The sequence below is a fragment of the Lepisosteus platostomus genome, chromosome 5 (genome assembly GCF_059453375.1).
Source record: "Lepisosteus platostomus isolate fLepPlt1 chromosome 5, fLepPlt1.hap1, whole genome shotgun sequence".
Lineage (NCBI taxonomy): Eukaryota > Metazoa > Chordata > Actinopteri > Semionotiformes > Lepisosteidae > Lepisosteus > Lepisosteus platostomus.
Genome location: NC_142615.1, coordinates 70,054,398 through 70,080,690, shown reverse-complemented (window position 1 = coordinate 70,080,690; position 26,293 = coordinate 70,054,398). Strand labels below are relative to the sequence as shown.

Genomic DNA, 26,293 nt, shown 5'->3' with positions numbered 1-26,293 from the left:
TGTGTATGTGAGTGTGTGAGGGAGTGTGTGTGGCTCAGGGTGTGTGTGTATGTGAGTGTGTGAGGGAGTGTGTGTGGCTCAGGGTGTGTGTGTATGTGAGTGTGTGAGGGAGTGTGGGTGTGGCTCAGGGTGTCTGTGTATGTGAGTGTGTGAGGGAGTGTGGGTGTGGCTCAGGGTGTCTGTGTATGTGAGTGTGTGAGGGAGTGTGTGTGGCTCAGGGTGTCTGTATGTGAGTGTGTGAGGGAGTGTGTGTGTGGGTCAGGGTGTCTGTGTGTGTTATGGTTTCCATTAATGACTGCAGCCCAGATGAGTTTCAAACCCAGTTTATATATAAACTCTCCTCCCAGCGTCAGAGATCAAGGAACAGACAGTGATAAACCACACGAGAACCACGTCTCACATACGAACGCAGCTCAAACTGCCCCCCAGTGAGGGAGAGGGGTGTCGACAGACAGGACGCACCACCAGGGGGCAGCGCAGAGCTCAGACCCCCACGGTTCTCCCTGGCCTGTTCACAACAGTAGGGTAGAAGCACAGAAGACGTCTTTCAACAGTGATGATGATGAAGATACAGAATTATCACGCTATAGAGGACAATGTCCTTGGTATCAGCTCAGACAGTCAAACAGTCAAGTTCTCCAGCAGAGTCAGTCCTCTGTCTGTCTGTCTGGTCGTCTGTCTGGTCAGTCGGACTGTAGGAAGGGGGGCCCAGGCTGTCCTCAGAGTCAGAGGTGTCCAGGGAGAGGTCGTCCAGCAGGGAGGACAGGGACGGCCAGCGGGGAGCGTCTGCAGGACAGAGAGAGGGGTCAGTGTGGGAAAGATCCGCAACACTGACCCCGAGCACAGGACACCCCGTCTCACAGCCCGTACCCCACACTCACACCTCCTCACAACCTGTACCCCAACACCCTAGTACCCCACACCACCACACAGCCCGTACCCCCACCCTTACAGCCCGTACCCCAACACTCACACCTCCTCACAGCCCGTACCCCAACACCCTAGTACCCCACACAACCCGTACCCCCACCCTCACACCCCGTCTCCCACACTCACACCTCCTCACAACCTGTACCCCAACACCCTAGTACCCCACACCACCACACAGCCCGTACCCCCACACTCACACCTCTTCACAACCTGTACCCCAACACACTAGTACCCCACACCACCACACAGCCCGTACCCCCACCCTTAATGCCCGTACCCCAACACTCACACCTCCTCACAGCCCGTACCCCCACCCTCACACCCCCTCACAGCCCGTACCCCACACTCACACCTCCTCACAACCTGTACCCCAACACCCTAGTACCCCACAGCACCACACAGCCCGTACCCCCACCCTTACAGCCCGTACCCCAACACCCTAATACCCCACACCCCCCCACAGCCCGTACCCCCACCCTCACACCCCCTCACAGCCCGTACCCCCACCCTCACAGCCGTGCCCAACACTCACACCTCCTCACAACCCAAAGCCCAACACCCTAGTACCCCACAACCTGTACCCCCACACTCACACCTCCTCACAACCTGTACCCCAACACCCTAGTACCCCACAACCTGTACCCCCACACACACCTCCTCACAACCCATAGCCCAACACCCCATTACCCCACAAACTGTACCACCACACTGCCCCACAACCTGTACCCTAACATTACCCCACAGCCTGTAACCCCACCCTCTCCCTCCCAATGGATGGTACCCCAAGACTCACCTTCTTCGTCGCCTGTACCCCCACATTCTCTCCCCACAGCGTGCATCCCCATACGCTCCCTCCACACAGCCTGTACTCCGTTCTCCCCACAACCTGTACCCCCTTATTCTCCCCACAATGTGCACCCCCAGCATCACACAGCCCGTACCCTCTCACTACCCCACAGCCTGTAACCTCACCCATCTAACTTGATACCCCACCTTCGTCACCCGACCCCCAGTCTCTCTCTACACTGCCCCACAACATGTGCACCATACTAGAGCACAGTCTGTACCCCCACACTGCCATACAGCCTGTACCCCCACATTCTCCCCACAGCACGTACCCCCACATTCTCCCCACAGCACGTACCCCCACACAGCCTGTACCCCCACATTCTCCCCACAAAGTGCACCCCCACACAGCCTGTACCCCCACATTCTCCCCACAGCACGTACCCCCACACAGCCTGTACCCCCACATTCTCCCCACAAAGTGCACCCCCACACAGCCTGTACCCCCACATTCTCCCCACAACATGTACCCCCACACAGCCTGTACCCCCACATTCTCCCCACAACACGTACCCCCACACAGCCTGTACCCCCACATTCTCCCCACAACACGTACCCCCACACAGCCTGTACCCCCACATTCTCCCCACAACACGTACCCCCACACAGCCTGTACCCCCACATTCTCCCCACAGCACATACCCCCACACAGCCTGTACCCCCACATTCTCCCCACAACGTGCACCCCCACACAGCCTGTACCCCCACATTCTCCCCACAACGTGCACCCCCACACAGCCTGTACCCCCACATTCTCCCCACAACACGTACCCCCACACAGCCTGTACCCCCACATTCTCCCCACAACACGTACCCCCACACAGCCTGTACCCCCACATTTACCCCAACAACATGCACCCCCACACTGCCACACAGCCTGTACACCGACATTATCTCCCCAAAACCCCCACTGCCCCACAACTCGTACCCCAACATTACCCCACAGCCTGTAACCCCAGTCTCTCCCTCCCAACGGAGGGTACCCCAAGACTCACCTTCCCCTTCGCCCGTACCCCCACATTCTCTCCGAAATGCCCCACAACATGCACACCATACTACAACACAGCCTGTACCCCCACACAACCATACACCATATTCTCCCCACAAACTGTACCCCCACACTACCACACAACCTGTACCCCCACATTCTCTGCCCCCAACATTCAGCCCGACACTACCACACAGCTCATACCCCGACACTGCCACATAGCCTGTACCCCCACATTCTCCCCACAACTTGCACCCCCACACTGTCCCTCCCAATGACCCATACCCACACACTACCACATAGTCCGTACCCCCACATCCTCCCTCCCCATGTCACATACCCCCACACTAACCCTGCTCTGTGTACCTCAGCTGGCTGTGGGCTCCCTGCTCTGTGTACCTCAGCTGTGTGGGGCTGTGGGCTCTCTGCTCTGTGTACCTCAGCCGGCTGTGGGCTCTCTGCTCTGTGTACCTCAGCTGGCTGTGGGCTCTCTGCTCTGTGTACCTCAGCTGGCTGTGGGCTCTCTGCTCTGTGTACCTCAGCTGGCTGTGGGCTCTCTGCTCTGTGTACCTCAGCTGGCTGTGGGCTCCCTGCTCTGTGTACCTCAGCTTGCTGTGGGCTCTCTGCTCTGTGTACCTCAGCTGTGTGGGGCTGTGGGCTCTCTGCTCTGTGTACCTCAGCTGGCTGTGGGCTCTCTGCTCTGTGTACCTCAGCTGGCTGTGGGCTCTCTGCTCTGTGTACCTCAGCTGTGTGGGGCTGTGGGCTCTCTGCTCTGTGTACCTCAGCTGGCTGTGGGCTCTCTGCTCTGTGTACCTCAGCTGGCTGTGGGCTCCCTGCTCTGTGTACCTCAGCTGGCTGTGGGCTCTCTGCTCTGTGTACCTCAGCTGTGTGGGGCTGTGGGCTCTCTGCTCTGTGTACCTCAGCTGGCTGTGGGCTCTCTGCTCTGTGTACCTCAGCTGGCTGTGGGCTCTCTGCTCTGTGTACCTCAGCTGGCTGTGGGCTCTCTGCTCTGTGTACCTCAGCTGGCTGTGGGCTCTCTGCTCTGTGTACCTCAGCTGTGTGGGGCTGTGGGCTCTCTGCTCTGTGTACCTCAGCTGGCTGTGGGCTCTCTGCTCTGTGTATCTCAACTGGCTGTGGGCTCTCTGCTCTGTGTACCTCAGCTGGCTGTGGGCTCTCTGCTCTGTGTACCTCAGCTGTGTGGGGCTGTGGGCTCCCTGCTCTGTGTACCTCAGCTGGCTGTGGGCTCTCTGCTCTGTGTACCTCAGCTGGCTGTGGGCTCTCTGCTCTGTGTACCTCAGCTGGCTGTGGGCTCCCTGCTCTGTGTACCTCAGCTGGCTGTGGGCTCTCTGCTCTGTGTACCTCAGCTGTGTGGGGCTGTGGGCTCTCTGCTCTGTGTACCTCAGCTGGCTGTGGGCTCTCTGCTCTGTGTATCTCAACTGGCTGTGGGCTCTCTGCTCTGTGTACCTCAGCTGGCTGTGGGCTCTCTGCTCTGTGTACCTCAGCTGGCTGTGGGCTCCCTGCTCTGTGTACCTCAGCTTGCTGTGGGCTCTCTGCTCTGTGTACCTCAGCTGTGTGGGGCTGTGGGCTCTCTGCTCTGTGTACCTCAGCTGGCTGTGGGCTCTCTGCTCTGTGTACCTCAGCTGGCTGTGGGCTCCCTGCTCTGTGTACCTCAGCTTGCTGTGGGCTCTCTGCTCTGTGTACCTCAGCTGTGTGGGGCTGTGGGCTCTCTGCTCTGTGTACCTCAACTGGCTGTGGGCTCTCTGCTCTGTGTACCTCAGCTGGCTGTGGGCTCTCTGCTCTGTGTACCTCAGCTGGCTGTGGGCTCCCTGCTCTGTGTACCTCAGCTGGCTGTGGGCTCTCTGCTCTATATACCTCAGCTGGCTGTGGGCTCTCTGCTCTGTGTACCTCAGCTGGCTGTGGGCTCTCTGCTCTGTGTACCTCAGCTGGCTGTGGGCTCTCTGCTCTGTGTACCTCAGCTGTGTGGGGCTGTGGGCTCCCTGCTCTGTGTACCTCAGCTGGCTGTGGGCTCTCTGCTCTGTGTACCTCAGCTGGCTGTGGGCTCCCTGCTCTGTGTACCTCAGCTTGCTGTGGGCTCTCTGCTCTGTGTACCTCAGCTGTGTGGGGCTGTGGGCTCTCTGCTCTGTGTACCTCAGCTGGCTGTGGGCTCTCTGCTCTGTGTACCTCAGCCGGCTGTGGGCTCTCTGCTCTGTGTACCTCAGCTGGCTGTGGGCTCCCTGCTCTGTGTACCTCAGCTGACTGTGGGCTCTCTGCTCTGTGTACCTCAGCTGGCTGTGGGCTCTCTGCTCTGTGTACCTCAGCTGGCTGTGGGCTCTCTGCTCTGTGTACCTCAGCTGGCTGTGGGCTCTCTGCTCTGTGTACCTCAGCAGTGTGGGGCTGTGGACTCCCTGCTCTGTGTACCTCAGCTGGCTGTGGGCTCCCTGCTCTGTGTACCTCAGCTGTGTGGGGCTGTGGGCTCTCTGCTCTGTGTACCTCAGCTGGCTGTGGGCTCCCTGCTCTGTGTACCTCAGCTGGCTGTGGGCTCCCTGCTCTGTGTACCTCAGCTGGCTGTGGGCTCTCTGCTCTGTGTACCTCAGCTGGCTGTGGGCTCTCTGCTCTGTGTACCTCAGCTGTGTGGGGCTGTGGGCTCTCTGCTCTGTGTACCTCAGCTGTGTGGGGCTGTGGGCTCTCTGCTCTGTGTACCTCAGCTGGCTGTGGGCTCTCTGCTCTGTGTACCTCAACTGGCTGTGGGCTCTCTGCTCTGTGTACCTCAGCTGGCTGTGGGCTCTCTGCTCTGTGTACCTCAGCTGGCTGTGGGCTCCCTGCTCTGTGTACCTCAGCTGGCTGTGGGCTCTCTGCTCTGTATACCTCAGCTGGCTGTGGGCTCTCTGCTCTGTGTACCTCAGCTGGCTGTGGGCTCTCTGCTCTGTGTACCTCAGCTGGCTGTGGGCTCTCTGCTCTGTGTACCTCAGCTGTGTGGGGCTGTGGGCTCCCTGCTCTGTGTACCTCAGCTGGCTGTGGGCTCTCTGCTCTGTATACCTCAGCTGGCTGTGGGCTCTCTGCTCTGTGTACCTCAGCTGGCTGTGGGCTCTCTGCTCTGTGTACCTCAGCTGGCTGTGGGCTCCCTGCTCTGTGTACCTCAGCTGGCTGTGGGCTCTCTGCTCTGTGTACCTCAGCTGTGTGGGGCTGTGGGCTCCCTGCTCTGTGTACCTCAGCTGGCTGTGGGCTCCCTGCTCTGTGTACCTCAGCTGGCTGTGGGCTCTCTGCTCTGTGTACCTCAGCTGTGTGGGGCTGTGGGCTCTCTGCTCTGTATACCTCAGCTGGCTGTGGGCTCTCTGCTCTGTGTACCTCAGCTGGCTGTGGGCTCCCTGCTCTGTGTACCTCAGCTGGCTGTGGGCTCTCTGCTCTGTGTACCTCAGCTGTGTGGGGCTGTGGGCTCTCTGCTCTGTGTACCTCAGCTGGCTGTGGGCTCTCTGCTCTGTGTACCTCAGCTGCCTGTGGGCTCCCTGCTCTGTGTACCTCAGCTGGCTGTGGGCTCTCTGCTCTGTGTACCTCAGCTGGCTGTGGGCTCCCTGCTCTGTGTACCTCAGCTGTGTGGGGCTGTGGGCTCTCTGCTCTGTGTACCTCAGCTGGCTGTGGGCTCTCTGCTCTGTGTACCTCAGCTGGCTGTGGGCTCTCTGCTCTGTGTACCTCAGCAGTGTGGGGCTGTGGGCTCTCTGCTCTGTGTACCTCAGCTGGCTGTGGGCTCCCTGCTCTGTGTACCTCAGCTGTGTGGGGCTGTGGGCTCTCTGCTCTGTGTACCTCAGCTGGCTGTGGGCTCCCTGCTCTGTGTACCTCAGCTGTGTGGGGCTGTGGGCTCTCTGCTCTGTGTACCTCAGCTGGCTGTGTGGGGCTGTGGGCTCTCTGCTCTGTGTACCTCAGCTGGCTATAGAGTCACAGACAGCAGGATCATTGTAACACCACTCACACTCCTCATCCTAGAGACTCTATAGAGTCACAGTCAGCAGGATCACTTTAACACCACTCACACCCCCTCATCCTAGAGACTCTATAGAGTCACAGACAGCAGGATCATTGTAACACCACTCACACTCCTCATCCTAGAGACTCTATAGAGTCACAGACAGCAGGATCACTGTAACACCACTCACACTCCCTCATCCTAGAGACTCTATAGTCACAGACAGCAGGATCACTGTAACACCACTCACACTCCTCATCCTAGAGACTCTATAGAGTCACAGACAGCAGGATCACTGTAACACCACTCACACCCCCTCATCCTAGAGACTCTATAGTCACAGACAGCAGGATCACTGTAACACCACTCACACTCCTCATCCTAGAGACTCTATAGAGTCACAGACAGCAGGATCACTGTAACACCACTCACACCCCCTCATCCTAGAGACTCTATAGAGTCACAGACAGCAGGATCACTGTAACACCACTCACACTCCCTCATCCTAGAGACTCTATAGAGTCACAGACAGCAGGATCACTGTAACACCACTCACACCCCCTCATCCTAGAGACTCTATAGAGTCACAGACAGCAGGATCGCTGTAACACCACTCACACTCCTCATCCTAGAGACTCTATAGAGTCAGACAGCAGGATCACTGTAACACCGCCCACACCCCCTCATCCTAGAGACTCTATAGAGTCACAGACAGCAGGATCTCTGTAACACCACTCACACTCCTCATCCTAGAGACTCTATAGAGTCACAGACAGCAGGATCACTGTAACACCACTCACACTCCTCATCCTAGAGACTCTATAGAGTCACAGACAGCAGGATCACTGTAACACCACTCACACTCCTCATCCTAGAGACTCTATAGAGTCACAGACAGCAGGATCACTGTAACACCACTCACACTCCTCATCCTAGAGACTCTATAGTCACAGACAGCAGGATCACTGTAACACCACTCACACTCCCTCATCCTAGAGACTCTATAGAGTCACAGACAGCAGGATCACTGTAACACCACCCACACTCCCTCATCCTAGAGACTCTATAGAGTCACAGACAGCAGGATCACTGTAACACCACTCACACCCCCTCATCCTAGGGACTATAGAGTCACAGACAGCAGGATCACTGTAACACCACCCACACTCCCTCATCCTAGAGACTCTATAGAGTCACAGACAGCAGGATCACTGTAACACCACTCACACTCCCTCATCCTAGAGACTCTATAGAGTCAGACAGCAGGATCACTGTAACACCACTCACACCCCTCATCCTAGAGACTCTATAGAGTCACAGACAGCAGGATCACTGTAACACCACTCACACTCCTCATCCTAGAGACTCTATAGAGTCACAGACAGCAGGATCACTGTAACACCACTCACACCCCCTCATCCTAGAGACTCTATAGAGTCACAGACAGCAGGATCACTGTAACACCACCCACCACCCCTCATCCTAGAGACTCTATAGAGTCACAGACAGCAGGATCACTGTAACACCACCCACACCCCCTCATCCTAGAGACTCTATAGAGTCACCGACAGCAGGATCACTGTAACACCACTCACACTCCTCATCCTAGAGACTCTATAGTCACAGACAGCAGGATCACTGTAACACCACCCACACTCCCTCATCCTAGAGACTCTATAGAGTCACAGACAGCAGGATCACTGTAACACCACTCACACTCCTCATCCTTGAGACTCTATAGAGTCACAGACAGCAGGATCACTGTAACACCACCCACACCCCCTCATCCTAGAGACTCTATAGAGTCACAGACAGCAGGATCACTGTAACACCACCCACACCCCCTCATCCTAGAGACTCTATAGAGTCACAGACAGCAGGATCACTGTAACACCACTCACACCCCCTCATCCTAGAGACTCTATAGAGTCACAGACAGCAGGATCACTGTAACACCACTCACACTCCTCATCCTAGAGACTCTATAGTCACAGACAGCAGGATCACTGTAACACCACCCACACTCCCTCATCCTAGAGACTCTATAGAGTCACAGACAGCAGGATCACTGTAACACCACTCACACTCCCTCATCCTAGAGACTCTATAGAGTCACAGACAGCAGGATCACTGTAACACCACTCACACCCCCTCATCCTAGAGACTCTATAGAGTCACAGACAGCAGGATCACTGTAACACCACCCACACTCCCTCATCCTAGAGACTCTATAGAGTCACAGACAGCAGGATCACTGTAACACCACTCACACTCCTCATCCTAGAGACTCTATAGTCACAGACAGCAGGATCACTGTAACACCACTCACACTCCTCTTCCTAGAGACTCTATAGAGTCACAGACAGCAGGATCACTGTAACACCACTCACACCCCCTCATCCTAGAGACTCTATAGAGTCACAGACAGCAGGATCACTGTAACACCACTCACACCCCCTCATCCTAGAGACTCTATAGAGTCACAGACAGCAGGATCACTGTAACACCACTCACACCCCCTCATCCTAGAGACTCTATAGAGTCACAGACAGCAGGATCACTGTAACACCACCCACACTCCCTCATCCTAGAGACTCTATAGAGTCACAGACAGCAGGATCACTGTAACACCACTCACACTCCCTCATCCTAGAGACTCTATAGAGTCACAGACAGCAGGATCACTGTAACACCACTCACACCCCCTCATCCTAGAGAATCTATAGAGTCACAGACAGCAGGATCACTGTAACACCACTCACACCCCCTCATCCTAGAGACTCTATAGAGTCACAGACAGCAGGATCACTGTAACACCACTCACACTCCTCATCCTAGAGACTCTATAGTCACAGACAGCAGGATCACTGTAACACCACCCACACTCCCTCATCCTAGAGACTCTATAGAGTCACAGACAGCAGGATCACTGTAACACCACTCACACTCCCTCATCCTAGAGACTCTATAGAGTCACAGACAGCAGGATCACTGTAACACCACTCACACCCCCTCATCCTAGAGACTCTATAGAGTCACAGACAGCAGGATCACTGTAACACCACCCACACTCCCTCATCCTAGAGACTCTATAGAGTCACAGACAGCAGGATCACTGTAACACCACTCACACCCCCTCATCCTAGAGACTCTATAGAGTCACAGACAGCAGGATCACTGTAACACCACCCACCACCCCTCATCCTAGAGACTCTATAGAGTCACAGACAGCAGGATCACTGTAACACCACTCACACTCCTCATCCTAGAGACTCTATAGAGTCACAGACAGCAGGATCACTGTAACACCACTCACACTCCTCATCCTAGAGACTCTATAGAGTCAGACAGCAGGATCACTGTAACACCACTCACACCCCTCATCCTAGAGACTCTATAGAGTCACAGACAGCAGGATCACTGTAACACCACTCACACTCCTCATCCTAGAGACTCTATAGAGTCACAGACAGCAGAATCACTGTAACACCACTCACACTCCTCATCCTAGAGACTCTATAGTCACAGACAGCAGGATCACTGTAACACCACTCACACCCCCTCATCCTAGAGACTATAGAGTCACAGACAGCAGGATCACTGTAACACCACTCACACTCCTCATCCTAGAGACTCTATAGAGTCACAGACAGCAGGATCACTGTAACACCACTCACACCCCCTCATCCTAGAGACTCTATAGAGTGACAGACAGCAGGATCACTGTAACACCACTCACACCCCCTCATCCTAGAGACTCTATAGAGTCACAGACAGCAGGATCACTGTAACACCACTCACACCCCCTCTTCCTAGAGACTCTAGAGTCACAGACAGCAGGATCACTGTAACACCACTCACACTCCCTCATCCTAGAGACTCTATAGTCACAGACAGCAGGATCACTGTAACACCACCCACACCCCCTCATCCTAGAGACTCTATAGAGTCACAGACAGCAGGATCACTGTAACACCACCCACACCCCCTCATCCTAGAGACTCTATAGAGTCACAGACAGCAGGATCACTGTAACACCACTCACACTCCCTCATCCTAGAGACTCTATAGTCACAGACAGCAGGATCACTGTAACACCACTCACACCCCTCATCCTAGAGACTCTATAGAGTCACAGACAGCAGGATCACTGTAACACCACTCACACCCCCTCTTCCTAGAGACTCTAGAGTCACAGACAGCAGGATCACTGTAACACCACTCACACTCCCTCATCCTAGAGACTCTATAGTCACAGACAGCAGGATCACTGTAACACCACCCACACCCCCTCATCCTAGAGACTCTATAGAGTCACAGACAGCAGGATCACTGTAACACCACCCACACCCCCTCATCCTAGAGACTCTATAGAGTCACAGACAGCAGGATCACTGTAACACCACTCACACTCCCTCATCCTAGAGACTCTATAGTCACAGACAGCAGGATCACTGTAACACCACTCACACCCCTCATCCTAGAGACTCTATAGAGTCACAGACAGCAGGATCACTGTAACACCACTCACACCCCCTCATCCTAGAGACTCTATAGAGTCACAGACAGCAGGATCACTGTAACACCACTCACACTCCTCATCCTAGAGACTCTATAGAGTCACAGACAGCAGGATCACTGTAACACCACCCACCACCCCTCATCCTAGAGACTCTATAGAGTCACAGACAGCAGGATCACTGTAACACCACTCACACCCCCTCATCCTAGAGACTCTATAGAGTCACAGACAGCAGGATCACTGTAACACCACCCACACTCCCTCATCCTAGAGACTCTATAGAGTCACAGACAGCAGGATCACTGTAACACCACTCACACCCCCTCATCCTAGAGAATCTATAGAGTCACAGACAGCAGGATCACTGTAACACCACTCACACCCCCTCATCCTAGAGACTCTATAGAGTCACAGACAGCAGGATCACTGTAACACCACTCACACTCCTCATCCTAGAGACTCTATAGTCACAGACAGCAGGATCACTGTAACACCACCCACACTCCCTCATCCTAGAGACTCTATAGAGTCACAGACAGCAGGATCACTGTAACACCACTCACACTCCCTCATCCTAGAGACTCTATAGAGTCACAGACAGCAGGATCACTGTAACACCACTCACACCCCCTCATCCTAGAGACTCTATAGAGTCACAGACAGCAGGATCACTGTAACACCACCCACACTCCCTCATCCTAGAGACTCTATAGAGTCACAGACAGCAGGATCACTGTAACACCACTCACACCCCCTCATCCTAGAGACTCTATAGAGTCACAGACAGCAGGATCACTGTAACACCACCCACCACCCCTCATCCTAGAGACTCTATAGAGTCACAGACAGCAGGATCACTGTAACACCACTCACACTCCTCATCCTAGAGACTCTATAGAGTCACAGACAGCAGGATCACTGTAACACCACTCACACTCCTCATCCTAGAGACTCTATAGTCACAGACAGCAGGATCACTGTAACACCACTCACACTCCCTCATCCTAGAGACTCTATAGAGTCAGACAGCAGGATCACTGTAACAGCACTCACACCCCTCATCCTAGAGACTCTATAGAGTCACAGACAGCAGGATCACTGTAACACCACTCACACTCCTCATCCTAGAGACTCTATAGAGTCACAGACAGCAGGATCACTGTAACACCACTCACACTCCTCATCCTAGAGACTCTATAGTCACAGACAGCAGGATCACTGTAACACCACTCACACCCCCTCATCCTAGAGACTATAGAGTCACAGACAGCAGGATCACTGTAACACCACTCACACTCCTCATCCTAGAGACTCTATAGAGTCACAGACAGCAGGATCACTGTAACACCACTCACACCCCCTCATCCTAGAGACTCTATAGAGTGACAGACAGCAGGATCACTGTAACACCACTCACACCCCCTCATCCTAGAGACTCTATAGAGTCACAGACAGCAGGATCACTGTAACACCACTCACACCCCCTCTTCCTAGAGACTCTAGAGTCACAGACAGCAGGATCACTGTAACACCACTCACACTCCCTCATCCTAGAGACTCTATAGTCACAGACAGCAGGATCACTGTAACACCACCCACACCCCCTCATCCTAGAGACTCTATAGAGTCACAGACAGCAGGATCACTGTAACACCACCCACACCCCCTCATCCTAGAGACTCTATAGAGTCACAGACAGCAGGATCACTGTAACACCACCCACACTCCTCATCCTAGAGACTCTATAGAGTCACAGACAGCAGGATCACTGTAACACCACTCACACCCCCTCATCCTAGAGACTCTATAGAGTCACAGACAGCAGGATCACTGTAACACCACCCACACTCCCTCATCCTAGAGACTCTATAGAGTCACAGACAGCAGGATCACTGTAACACCACTCACACCCCCTCATCCTAGAGACTCTATAGAGTCACAGACAGCAGGATCACTGTAACACCACCCACCACCCCTCATCCTAGAGACTCTATAGAGTCACAGACAGCAGGATCACTGTAACACCACTCACACTCCTCATCCTAGAGACTCTATAGAGTCACAGACAGCAGGATCACTGTAACACCACTCACACTCCTCATCCTAGAGACTCTATAGTCACAGACAGCAGGATCACTGTAACACCACTCACACTCCCTCATCCTAGAGACTCTATAGAGTCAGACAGCAGGATCACTGTAACAGCACTCACACCCCTCATCCTAGAGACTCTATAGAGTCACAGACAGCAGGATCACTGTAACACCACTCACACTCCTCATCCTAGAGACTCTATAGAGTCACAGACAGCAGGATCACTGTAACACCACTCACACTCCTCATCCTAGAGACTCTATAGTCACAGACAGCAGGATCACTGTAACACCACTCACACCCCCTCATCCTAGAGACTATAGAGTCACAGACAGCAGGATAACTGTAACACCACTCACACTCCTCATCCTAGAGACTCTATAGAGTCACAGACAGCAGGATCACTGTAACACCACTCACACCCCCTCATCCTAGAGACTCTATAGAGTGACAGACAGCAGGATCACTGTAACACCACTCACACCCCCTCATCCTAGAGACTCTATAGAGTCACAGACAGCAGGATCACTGTAACACCACTCACACCCCCTCTTCCTAGAGACTCTAGAGTCACAGACAGCAGGATCACTGTAACACCACTCACACTCCCTCATCCTAGAGACTCTATAGTCACAGACAGCAGGATCACTGTAACACCACCCACACCCCCTCATCCTAGAGACTCTATAGAGTCACAGACAGCAGGATCACTGTAACACCACCCACACCCCCTCATCCTAGAGACTCTATAGAGTCACAGACAGCAGGATCACTGTAACACCACCCACACTCCTCATCCTAGAGACTCTATAGAGTCACAGACAGCAGGATCACTGTAACACCACTCACACTCCCTCATCCTAGAGACTCTATAGAGTCACAGACAGCAGGATCACTGTAACACCACTCACACTCCCTCATCCTAGAGACTCTATAGAGTCACAGACAGCAGGATCACTGTAACACCACCCACACTCCCTCATCCTAGAGACTCTATAGAGTCACAGACAGCAGGATCACTGTAACACCACTCACACCCCTCATCCTAGAGACTCTATAGAGTCACAGACAGCAGGATCACTGTAACACCACTCACACCCCCTCATCCTAGAGACTCTATAGAGTCACAGACAGCAGGATCACTGTAACACCACCCACACCCCCTCATCCTAGAGACTCTATAGAGTCACAGACAGCAGGATCACTGTAACACCACCCACACCCCCTCATCCTAGAGACTCTATAGAGTGACAGACAGCAGGATCACTGTAACACCACTCACATCCCCTCATCCTAGAGACTCTATAGAGTCACAGACAGCAGGATCACTGTAACACCACTCACACCCCCTCATCCTAGAGACTCTATAGTCACAGACAGCAGGATCACTGTAACACCACTCACACTCCTCATCCTAGAGACTCTATAGAGTCACAGACAGCAGGATCACTGTAACACCACCCACACCCCCTCATCCTAGAGACTCTATAGAGTCACAGACAGCAGGATCACTGTAACACCACTCACACTCCTCATCCTAGAGACTCTATAGAGTCACAGACAGCAGGATCATTGTAACACCACTCACACTCCCTCATCCTAGAGACTCTATAGTCACAGACAGCAGGATCACTGTAACACCACCCACACCCCCTCATCCTAGAGACTCTATAGAGTCACAGACAGCAGGATCACTGTAACACCACCCACACCCCCTCATCCTAGAGACTCTATAGAGTCACAGACAGCAGGATCACTGTAACACCACTCACACTCCCTCATCCTAGAGACTCTATAGAGTCACAGACAGCAGGATCACTGTAACACCACTCACACCCCTCATCCTAGAGACTCTATAGAGTCACAGACAGCAGGATCACTGTAACACCACCCACACCCCCTCATCCTAGAGACTATAGAGTCACAGACAGCAGGATCACTGTAACACCACTCACACCCCTCATCCTAGAGACTCTATAGAGTCACAGACAGCAGGATCACTGTAACACCACCCACACCCCTCATCCTAGAGACTCTATAGAGTGACAGACAGCAGGATCGCTGTAACACCACTCACACTCCTCATCCTAGAGACTCTATAGAGTCACAGACAGCAGGATCACTGTAACACCACTCACACTCCCTCATCCTAGAGACTATAGAGTCACAGACAGCAGGATCACTGTAACACCACTCACACCCCTCATCCTAGAGACTCTATAGAGTCACCGACAGCAGGATCACTGTAACACCACCCACACCCCCTCATCCTAGAGACTCTATAGAGTCACAGACAGCAGGATCACTGTAACACCACCCACACCCCCTCATCCTAGAGACTCTATAGAGTCACAGACAGCAGGATCACTGTAACACCACTCACACCCCTCATCCTAGAGACTCTATAGTCACAGACAGCAGGATCACTGTAACACCACCCACACCCCCTCATCCTAGAGACTCTATAGAGTCACAGACAGCAGGATCACTGTAACACCACTCACACCCCCTCATCCTAGAGACTCTATAGAGTCACAGACAGCAGGATCACTGTAACACCACTCACACCCCCTCATCCTAGAGACTCTATAGAGTCACAGACAGCAGGATCACTGTAACACCACTCACACTCCTCATCCTAGAGACTCTATAGAGTCACAGACAGCAGGATCACTGTAACACCACTCACACTCCTCATCCTAGAGACTCTATAGAGTCACAGACAGCAGGATCACTGTAACACCACCCACACCCCCTCATCCTAGAGACTCTATAGAGTCACAGACAGCAGGATCACTGTAACACCACTCACATTCCTCATCCTAGAGACTCTATAGAGTCACAGACAGCAGGATCACTGTAACACCACTCACACTCCTCATCCTAGAGACTCTATAGAGTCACAGACAGCAGGATCACTGTAACACCACTCACACCCCTCATCCTAGAGACTCTATAGAGTCACAGACAGCAGGATCACTGTAACACCACTCACACCCCCTCATCCTAGAGACTCTATAGAGTCACAGACAGCAGGATCACTGTAACACCACTCACACTCCCTCATCCTAGAGACTCTATAGAGTCACAGACAGCAGGATCACTGTAACACCACTCACACCCCTCATCCTAGAGACTCTATAGAGTCACAGACAGCAGGATCACTGTAACACCACTCACACCCCTCATCCTAGAGACTCTATAGAGTCACAGACAGCAGGATCACTGTAACACCACTCACACTCCCTCATCCTAGAGACTCTATAGAGTCACAGACAGCAGGATCACTGTAACACCACTCACACCCCTCATCCTAGAGACTCTATAGAGTCACAAACAGCAGGATCACTGTAACACCACCCACACCCCCTCATCCTAGAGACTCTATAGAGTCACAGACAGCAGGATCATTGTAACACCACTCACACCCCTCATCCTAGAGACTCTATAGAGTCACAGACAGCAGGATCACTGTAACACCACTCACACTCCTCATCCTAGAGACTCTATAGAGTCACAGACAGCAGGATCACTGTAACACCACTCACACTCCCTCATCCTAGAGACTATAGAGTCACAGACAGCAGGATCACTGTAACACCACTCACACTCCCTCATCCTATAGACTCTATAGAGTCACAGACAGCAGGATCACTGTAACACCACCCACACTCCTCATCCTAGAGACTCTATAGAGTCACAGACAGCAGGATCACTGTAACACCACTCACACTCCCTCATCCTAGAGACTCTATAGAGTCACAGACAGCAGGATCACTGTAACACCACCCACACTCCCTCATCCTAGAGACTCTATAGAGTCACAGACAGCAGGATCACTGTAACACCACTCACACCCCCTCATCCTAGAGACTCTATAGAGTCACAGACAGCAGGATCACTGTAACACCACTCACACCCCCTCATCCTAGAGACTCTATAGAGTCACAGACAGCAGGATCACTGTAACACCACTCACACCCCCTCATCCTAGAGACTCTATAGAGTCACAGACAGCAGGATTATTGTAACACCACTCACACCCCCTCATCCTAGAGACTCTATAGAGTCACAGACAGCAGGATTATTGTAACACCACTCACACCCCCTCATCCTAGAGACTCTATAGAGTCACAGACAGCAGGATCACTGTAACACCACCCACACCCCCTCATCCTAGAGACTCTATAGAGTCACAGACAGCAGGATCACTGTAACACCACCCACACCCCCTCATCCTAGAGACTCTATAGAGTCACAGACAGCAGGATCACTGTAACACCACTCACACTCCTCATCCTAGAGACTCTATAGAGTCACAGACAGCAGGATCACTGTAACACCACTCACATCCCTCATCCTAGAGACTCTATAGAGTCACAGACAGCAGGATCACTGTAACACCACTCACACTCCCTCATCCTAGAGACTCTATAGAGTCACAGACAGCAGGATCACTGTAACACCACTCACACCCCTCATCCTAGAGACTCTATAGTCACAGACAGCAGGATCACTGTAACACCACCCACACTCCCTCATCCTAGAGACTCTATAGAGTCACAGACAGCAGGATCACTGTAACACCACCCACACCCCCTCATCCTAGAGACTCTATAGAGTCACAGACAGCAGGATCACTGTAACACCACTCACACTCCTCATCCTAGAGACTCTATAGAGTCACAGACAGCAGGATCACTGTAACACCACTCACACTCCTCATCCTAGAGACTCTATAGAGTCACAGACAGCAGGATCACTGTAACACCACTCACACTCCTCATCCTAGAGACTCTATAGAGTCACAGACAGCAGGATCACTGTAACACCACTCACACTCCCTCATCCTAGAGACTCTATAGTCACAGACAGCAGGATCACTGTAACACCACTCACACCCCTCATCCTAGAGACTCTATAGAGTCACAGACAGCAGGATCAATGTAACACCACCCACCACCCCTCATCCTAGAGACTCTATAGTCACAGACAGCAGGATCACTGTAACACCACTCACACTCCCTCATCCTAGAGACTCTATAGAGTCACAGACAGCAGGATCACTGTAACACCACCCACACTCCTCATCCTAGAGACTCTATAGAGTCACAGACAGCAGGATCACTGTAACACCACTCACACCCCCTCATCCTAGAGACTCTATAGAGTCACAGACAGCAGGATCACTGTAACACCACCCACACCCCCTCATCCTAGAGACTCTATAGAGTCAGACAGCAGGATCACTGTAACACCACTCACACCCCCTCATCCTAGAGACTCTATAGAGTCACAGACAGCAGGATCACTGTAACACCACTCACACTCCTCATCCTAGAGACTCTATAGAGTCACAGACAGCAGGATCACTGTAACACCACTCACACCACCTCATCCTAGAGACTCTATAGTCACAGACAGCAGGATCACTGTAACACCACTCACACCACCTCATCCTAGAGACTCTATAGAGTCACAGACAGCAGGATCACTGTAACACCACTCACACCCCCTCATCATAGAGACTCTATAGAGTCACAGACAGCAGGATCACTGTAACACCACTCACACCCCTCATCCTAGAGACTCTATAGAGTCACAGACAGCAGGATCACTGTAACACCACTCACACCCCCTCATCCTAGAGACTCTATAGAGTGACAGACAGCAGGATCACTGTAACACCACTCACACCACCTCATCCTAGAGACTCTATAGTCACAGACAGCAGGATCACTGTAACACCACTCACACTCCTCATCCTAGAGACTCTATAGTCACAGACAGCAGGATCACTGTAACACCACTCACACCCCCTCATCCTAGAGACTCTATAGAGTCACAGACAGCAGGATCACTGTAACACCACTCACACTCCCTCATCCTAGAGACTCTATAGAGTGACAGACAGCAGGATCACTGTAACACCACTCACACCCCTCATCCTAGAGACTCTATAGAGTCACAGACAGCAGGATCACTGTAACACCACCCACACCCCTCATCCTAGAGACTCTATAGTCACAGACAGCAGGATCACTGTAACACCACTCACACCCCCTCATCCTAGAGACTCTATAGAGTCACAGACAGCAGGATCGCTGTAACACCACCCACACCCCCTCATCCTAGAGACTCTATAGAGTCACAGACAGTAGGATCGCTGTAACACCACTCACACTCCTCATCCTAGAGACTCTATAGAGTCACAGACAGCAGGATCACTGTAACACCACCCACACTCCCTCATCCTAGAGACTCTATAGAGTCACAGACAGCAGGATCACTGTAACACCACCCACACCCCCTCATCCTAGAGACTCTATAGAGTCACAGACAGCAGGATCACTGTAACACCACTCACACTCCCTCATCCTAGAGACTCTATAGAGTCACAGACAGCAGGATCACTGTAACACCACCCACACCCCCTCATCCTAGAGACTCTATAGAGTCACAGACAGCAGGATCACTGTAACACCACCCACACCCACTCATCCTAGAGACTCTATAGAGTCACAGACAGCAGGATCACTGTAACACCACTCACACTCCCTCATCCTAGAGACTCTATAGAGTCACAGACAGCAGGATCACTGTAACACCACTCACACTCCTCATCCTAGAGACTCTATAGAGTCACAGACAGCAGGATCACTGTAACACCACTCACACTCCCTCATCCTAGAGACTATAGAGTCACAGACAGCAGGATCACTGTAACACCACCCACACTCCTCATCCTAGAGACTCTATAGAGTCACAGACAGCAGGATCACTGTAACACCACTCACACTCCCTCATCCTAGAGACTCTATAGAGTCACAGACAGCAGGATCACTGTAACACCACCCACACTCCCTCATCCTAGAGACTCTATAGAGTCACAGACAGCAGGATCACTGTAACACCACTCACACTCCTCATCCTAGAGACTCTATAGTCACAGACAGCAGGATCACTGTAACACCACTCACACTCCTCATCCTAGAGACTCTATAGAGTCACAGACAGCAGGATCACTGTAACACCACTCACACCCCCTCATCCTAGAGACTCTATAGAGTCACAGACAGCAGGATCTCTGTAACACCACTCACACCCCTCATCCTAGAGACTCTATAGAGTCACAGACAGCAGGATCACTGTAACACCACTCACACTCCTCATCCTAGAGACTCTATAGTCACAGACAGCAGGATCACTGTAACACCACCCACACCCCCTCATCCTAGAGACTCTATAGTCACAGACAGCAGGATCACTGTAACACCACTCACACCCCTCATCCTAGAGACTCTATAGAGTCACAGACAGCAGGATCACTGTAACACCACCCACACCCCCTCATCCTAGAGACTCTATAGTCACAGACAGCAGGATCACTGTAACACCACTCACACCCCCTCATCCTAGAGACTCTATAGTCACAGACAGCAGGATCACTGTAACACCACTCACACCCCCTCATCCTAGAGACTCTATAGTCACAGACAGCAGGATCACTGTAACACCACCCACACTCCTCATCCTAGAGACTCTATAGAGTCACAGACAGCAGGATCACTGTAACACCACTCACACCCCCTCATCCTAGAGACTCTATAGTCACAGACAGCAGGATCACTGTAACACCACCCACACTCCCTCATCCTAGAGACTCTATAGAGTCACAGACAGCAGGATCACTGTAACACCACCCACACCCCCTCATCCTAGAGACTCTATAGAGTCACAGACAGCAGGATCACTGTAACACCACTCACACCCCCTCATCCTAGAGACTCTATAGAGTCACAGACAGCAGGATCACTGTAACACCACCCACACTCCCTCATCCTAGAGACTCTATAGTCACAGACAGCAGGATCATTGTAACACCACTCACACTCCTCATCCTAGAGACTCTATAGAGTCACAGACAGCAGGATCACTGTAACACCACCCACACCCCCTCATCCTAGAGACTCTATAGAGTGACAGACAGCAGGATCACTGTAACACCACTCACACCCCCTCATCCTAGAGACTCTATAGAGTCACAGACAGCAGGATCACTGTAACACCACTCACACTCCTCATCCTAGAGACTCTATAGAGTCACAGACAGCAGGATCACTGTAACACCACTCACACTCCCTCATCCTAGAGACTCTATAGAGTCACCGACAGCAGGATCACTGTAACACCACCCACACCCCCTCATCCTAGAGACTCTATAGAGTCACAGACAGCAGGATCACTGTAACACCACCCACACCCCCTCATCCTAGAGACTCTATAGAGTCAGACAGCAGGATCACTGTAACACCACTCACACTCCTCATCCTAGAGACTCTATAGAGTCACAGACAGCAGGATCACTGTAACACCACTCACACCCCCTCATCCTAGAGACTCTATAGAGTCACAGACAGCAGGATCACTGTAACACCACTCACACCCCCTCATCCTAGAGACTCTATAGTCACAGACAGCAGGATCACTGTAACACCACTCACACTCCTCATCCTAGAGACTCTATAGAGTCACAGACAGCAGGATCACTGTAACACCACCCACACCCCCTCATCCTAGAGACTCTATAGTCACAGACAGCAGGATCACTGTAACACCACTCACACTCCCTCATCCTAGAGACTCTATAGTCACAGACAGCAGGATCACTGTAACACCACTCACACCCCTCATCCTAGAGACTCTATAGTCACAGACAGCAGGATCACTGTAACACCACTCACACTCCTCATCCTAGAGACTCTATAGAGTCACAGACAGCAGGATCACTGTAACACCACCCACACCCCCTCATCCTAGAGACTCTATAGTCACAGACAGCAGGATCACTGTAACACCACTCACACTCCCTCATCCTAGAGACTCTAGTCACAGACAGCAGGATCACTGTAACACCACTCACACTTTCTTAAGAGAATTACACTAATTGCACAGGACTGAAATAAGCAACACTCACCATCGCGACATCACTCTTCTGGGGGGGTGTGGCTGTACATTCAGTTAGTTTCACACTCACTGGAATGAAGCGGAACCCAGCTCTGCAACAGCATGAACTCCGTCCGTCGCTCTCGGTACAGCAGTGTTCGCACTGCTAGATCTGCAGTCTGTCCCTCTTCCTCGACACCTGAAGAGGCTCCGCGAACTTCCCTTCCTCCACACGAATGTCTTTTCGCTGTGACGCTTGGGGTCCGTGTCTGTTTCCCCTCGCCTTCCTCCCGGACAGGTGCCGGAGAGGCGCGGCTCTGCAGTTTGGCAAGAAGTGGGTTTCCAGCGCAGCGTCTCTCCTCTCCCAGGAGCGTCTCCTGAGGGGCTCCGTTCCCTCCAGCCGACACAGCAGAGCGACCGTGTCTCCCTCCTCTCCGACCGAGAGCAGATCTGCAGGAGCAGCCGAGAGCCCACGAGTACAAGTGGGCGACGTCACTTCCGCCCGCCTCAAGAATCGACACCTGCAGCCTGTGTTATTGATCGTAAGGATCAATTTCACCGCAGAGGGTCTCCGGCGCACAGGAAGGTGCTGTGAGCGACACATGACCCGATCATAGAGCCAGGAAGGGGCTCTGCGTCCTGAAACACCTGCGGCTCGTTTATTTTTTCAGTTTGATTAGAAGTCGAAGACTCAAATACACCAGTTAGGGGACGTGCACGTAGAGACACTGCAGTATAACAAGACAAAAGCTACACCGACTGAATTAACAGAGCAACGAAGGACGGAGAACACGATGAAGGCTACGCGTACGCGACGCTAAGAGTGAGATAAAATAAGAAAGGTTTGTGTAATCAGGTTTGAGATTAATGAGCGCCGTGAGACCCGCCTCCAAAGACTCGTGCCTCTCTGTCGCCGCCCAGTGGACATTTCCCGGAAGTGTCCCGGGACTGGAGCTGTGTGATTGGACAAGAGCCGCGTGTCTCCCGCCTCCTGCTGAGAGCCCTGTGCTGATTGGACAGCGGTGACGTCACTCAAGCGGCGCCCGAGAGCTCCGCGTCGCTTTTGAATTGTTTTTTAATGTAAAAATTAACAATAACAAAGAATACAACACAAATACAAGTACCGGTCTGCCGCTGAGCTCGGTGTGGTTCCGCTCTCTGCTCGTCAAGCACTGCGGGCTCCTGGAAACCTGGCCTTCAGGGCAGAGAGTCATTAGTGAACTCTGATAATTAATTAATGAGGCTGGTTAATTCGACCGCATTGTGTTTTTTTTCTTTTCTTTAACTTTTATATTGCAATAATAAAATCTCTTAACAACCACGAAGAAAGTTTTTTGTCTTACTGCACATCGGGAGAGAAGTTTACTCGGACGCAGAGCCGCCCGCTGAGAGGGGAAGTGTTTCTTCCCATCGCGTAGCTGCAGGGGCTGTGCCTGCCTGTCATGAGGGCAATAAGACAACCCTTTCTCTCATGAAGGCGTTTCCAGCTCTCCTGCTGCTGCTGGAAGTGGTGACAAGACACCAGGATCGGTTCTCTCTCACACACTCACACTCACACACTCACACACACACACAATCACAGGTAACAGTAGCGAACTCCTGCCTGGCTGGCCTCAGCTACTGCCAGTTCCTGAAGATTCACGATTCCGTGTGAAGACTACAGGAGCAGTCTGGGCTCTGGGCTCTGGACCCCCGCTAAGCCTCCCTCTGTTCTCCCACCGTCAGATATCTCCAGGGACGCCAGGGCGGTGTGTGGACTCTCCTCCACAGGACAAGCCTGCGGACTGGCCCAGCTCGTGCAGGCAGGCTGAGTACTAGGTGAGGAAGATCCGGATTCTGAAGACCCGAGGCGGGTCTCGCTGTGGGCCATGGCAGAGCGACGATCAGCCTGTTCCCCTCGTACTGCCTCTGGCCTGACTGCAGCGCTCTGCCTACCTGCTCTGTGTGACCTGATGTCGTCGCCCGGGGGGCTGTCACCCAGGCCTTGAGGAAGATACAGAGCTACTTCATACTGCCGATCGCTGCCGTTCCTTCGCGGAATAAACAGGGCAGGAGCTGGAGTCTGGAAAATCAGCAGTGGGCGTAACGAGACTGTGGATGGACACCATGTATCTGAACAAGAGAAATCCAGAGTTCTGTGGAAGCTGGTGATGTGTGGGAAAAAACTGAATCACTTGTTGGAATATCTGTGAAGTTGTCTTTCTGTTCCCTGGCAGAGCTCTGTGAACTTGCCCCCCTACAGACAGCACAAACGCTGAAACCCCCCTCCGTCGTCAGTGCTGCGTTTGTGCAGGTCTCGTTGCCGAGATATAGCGCCTTGTTTCTCGGGTGATCATGTGATCGTGCACGGCGACTCCGGCCCCCAGTGACCCCAGTCTGCCCAGTTCAGGCGCTCTGTTACCGGTGCGAGAGGAACAGCTCTGTATCTGTGGTCCTCTGTGTGCCCGGGTGGGGGCGGTGGGTTCTGTGTTTAATATCAGTGTCTTCTGCGCGTCTGTGTGAGCAGGAAGATTGAATTCGTCACCAATGTCACGTACCCTGATCAGAAGAGCTGTGGGTGTCGTCTCAAAACACGACCAAACAACTGCATGTTCTCACCAAGAGCACGTCTCCATAACCCGTAGCGGTCTGCTTTTTTACAAATCTGAAGAAGTGATCAGTGTCTCACTGTCTCCTTCAGTAAACAGGCGCACTGAGGGACAAAGACTCGAACCTGCAGCTTCACAAGGTGTGGCCCCCTCCCTGCTGCGCTCACGTGAATAACGACAGCAGACAGAAGGAGAGGCGACTCTTTACTGCAGTTCGCTGTACAGGCAGATCAGCGCCGGCCCGGCCCGGTTTGGCCCACCCCCCACATTCAGGCCTGGCAGAACCCACTTCCTGTACCAGCCGTCCAGTCACGGGTCGAACCCGGGTTCAGACGGGCACGCAGGCTCGTCCACCAAAAACTAACCCGAATAAAAGCTGCCAGTGTTTCCCTGGGGCAGAATAAATACAAGGTTCCCCCCCACTTCCTGTTCCCTGCTTCCTGCTTCCTGTTCCCCACTTCCTGCTTCCTGTTCCCGAACTTCCTGCTCCCCTCTTCCTGCTTCCTGTTCCCCACTGCAGACTCCATCTTCCCGTCGGTGTCGCTGGGGGAGAGCCCGCAGAGTCCAGGCAGCTGCTTCCAAAATCGCTCTGGCGCCGGCGCCGGGTTCGACCCCGCGGAGTCGCACAGAGAGGGCCGAGGCGCTGCGCTGGGGCGCGCCCTGCCGCGGGGGCGAGGAGAGGGGAGCCCCCCCCACCCCCCCGCCAGGGTCCCCGCCGATCTGGGGCGCTACAGCCTGGCGGGCAGCTGGAACTCGGAGGGCGGGAGGGGGGTGCAGTGGGTGGTGTCGAAGTTGCGCATGTGCCTGCGGGCCTGCAGGGGGAGACAGAGAGACACGGGGCGTCACCGGAGACGGCAGTCTGCTCGCCCCCTCACGGTCCCGGGCTCAGAGGCGCCCCGCCGCTGTGGGGCTCATACCGGGGCGCCACACGGCGCAGCTAACCTCTGTCCTGGCACCCCTGCACTGGCTTCCCGCTTGCTATTGAAATTCTTAGTGTGTCAGTGTGTGTGTGTCTCAGTGTCTGTGCCAGTGTGCCAGTGTGTGTGTGTGTGTGTGTGTGTGTGTGTGTGTGTGTGTGTGTGTGTGTGAGTGTGTGTGAGTGTGTGTGAGTGTGTGTGAGTTACTCACCAGAAAGAGAGCCAGCTGTCTCCGTCCCTCTGCGCTCATGTCCTCTCCTGGAACAAAGACAAGAGTCTTCATCCTGACCCCCTTCCCACTGGAGTCACCCCGAACCCCGAACCCCGAACCCCGAACCCCAGCCGGTCCGACAGGAGGAACACGCTCACCGACAGCCCAGGGGAACTCAGCAGGACGGTCTGTCCGGTAGGACTGCAGCACAGAGGAGCACCAGTCATCGTCCACCTCATAGCGGCTGTACAGAGCAGCTGGACAGGACAGAGAGGACAGAGTGACTGCAGACA

The 26,293-nt window shown here is 53.1% G+C and overlaps 1 protein-coding gene and 2 long non-coding RNA genes across 3 annotated transcripts in view; 1 reads left to right on the top strand and 2 right to left on the bottom strand.

The window, feature by feature from the left end:
- Positions 1-307: 307 nt before the first annotated feature.
- On the bottom strand, positions 308-23,228 carry LOC148671994 (uncharacterized). Its single transcript, XR_015936669.1, has 2 exons — positions 22,316-23,228; positions 308-786 (listed from the first exon to the last, which is right to left on the bottom strand). It is a non-coding gene; the product is annotated as an uncharacterized LOC148671994 (long non-coding RNA).
- Positions 23,110-23,613, top strand: LOC148671993 (uncharacterized). Its single transcript, XR_015936671.1, has 2 exons — positions 23,110-23,240; positions 23,333-23,613. It is a non-coding gene; the product is annotated as an uncharacterized LOC148671993 (long non-coding RNA).
- Positions 23,614-25,063: 1,450 nt separating this feature from the next.
- abhd16a (abhydrolase domain containing 16A, phospholipase) overlaps positions 25,064-26,293 on the bottom strand; it is a 55,653-nt gene continuing 54,423 nt past the window's right edge. Inside the window, exons 18-20 of the mRNA XM_088631801.1 lie at positions 26,159-26,257; positions 26,001-26,047; positions 25,064-25,684 (exon numbers count right to left, since the gene is read on the bottom strand). Coding sequence (XP_088487927.1) covers positions 25,601-25,684; positions 26,001-26,047; positions 26,159-26,257 — 230 coding nt within the window. The 3' untranslated portion in view covers positions 25,064-25,600. The remainder of the gene's footprint in view (positions 25,685-26,000; positions 26,048-26,158; positions 26,258-26,293) is intronic.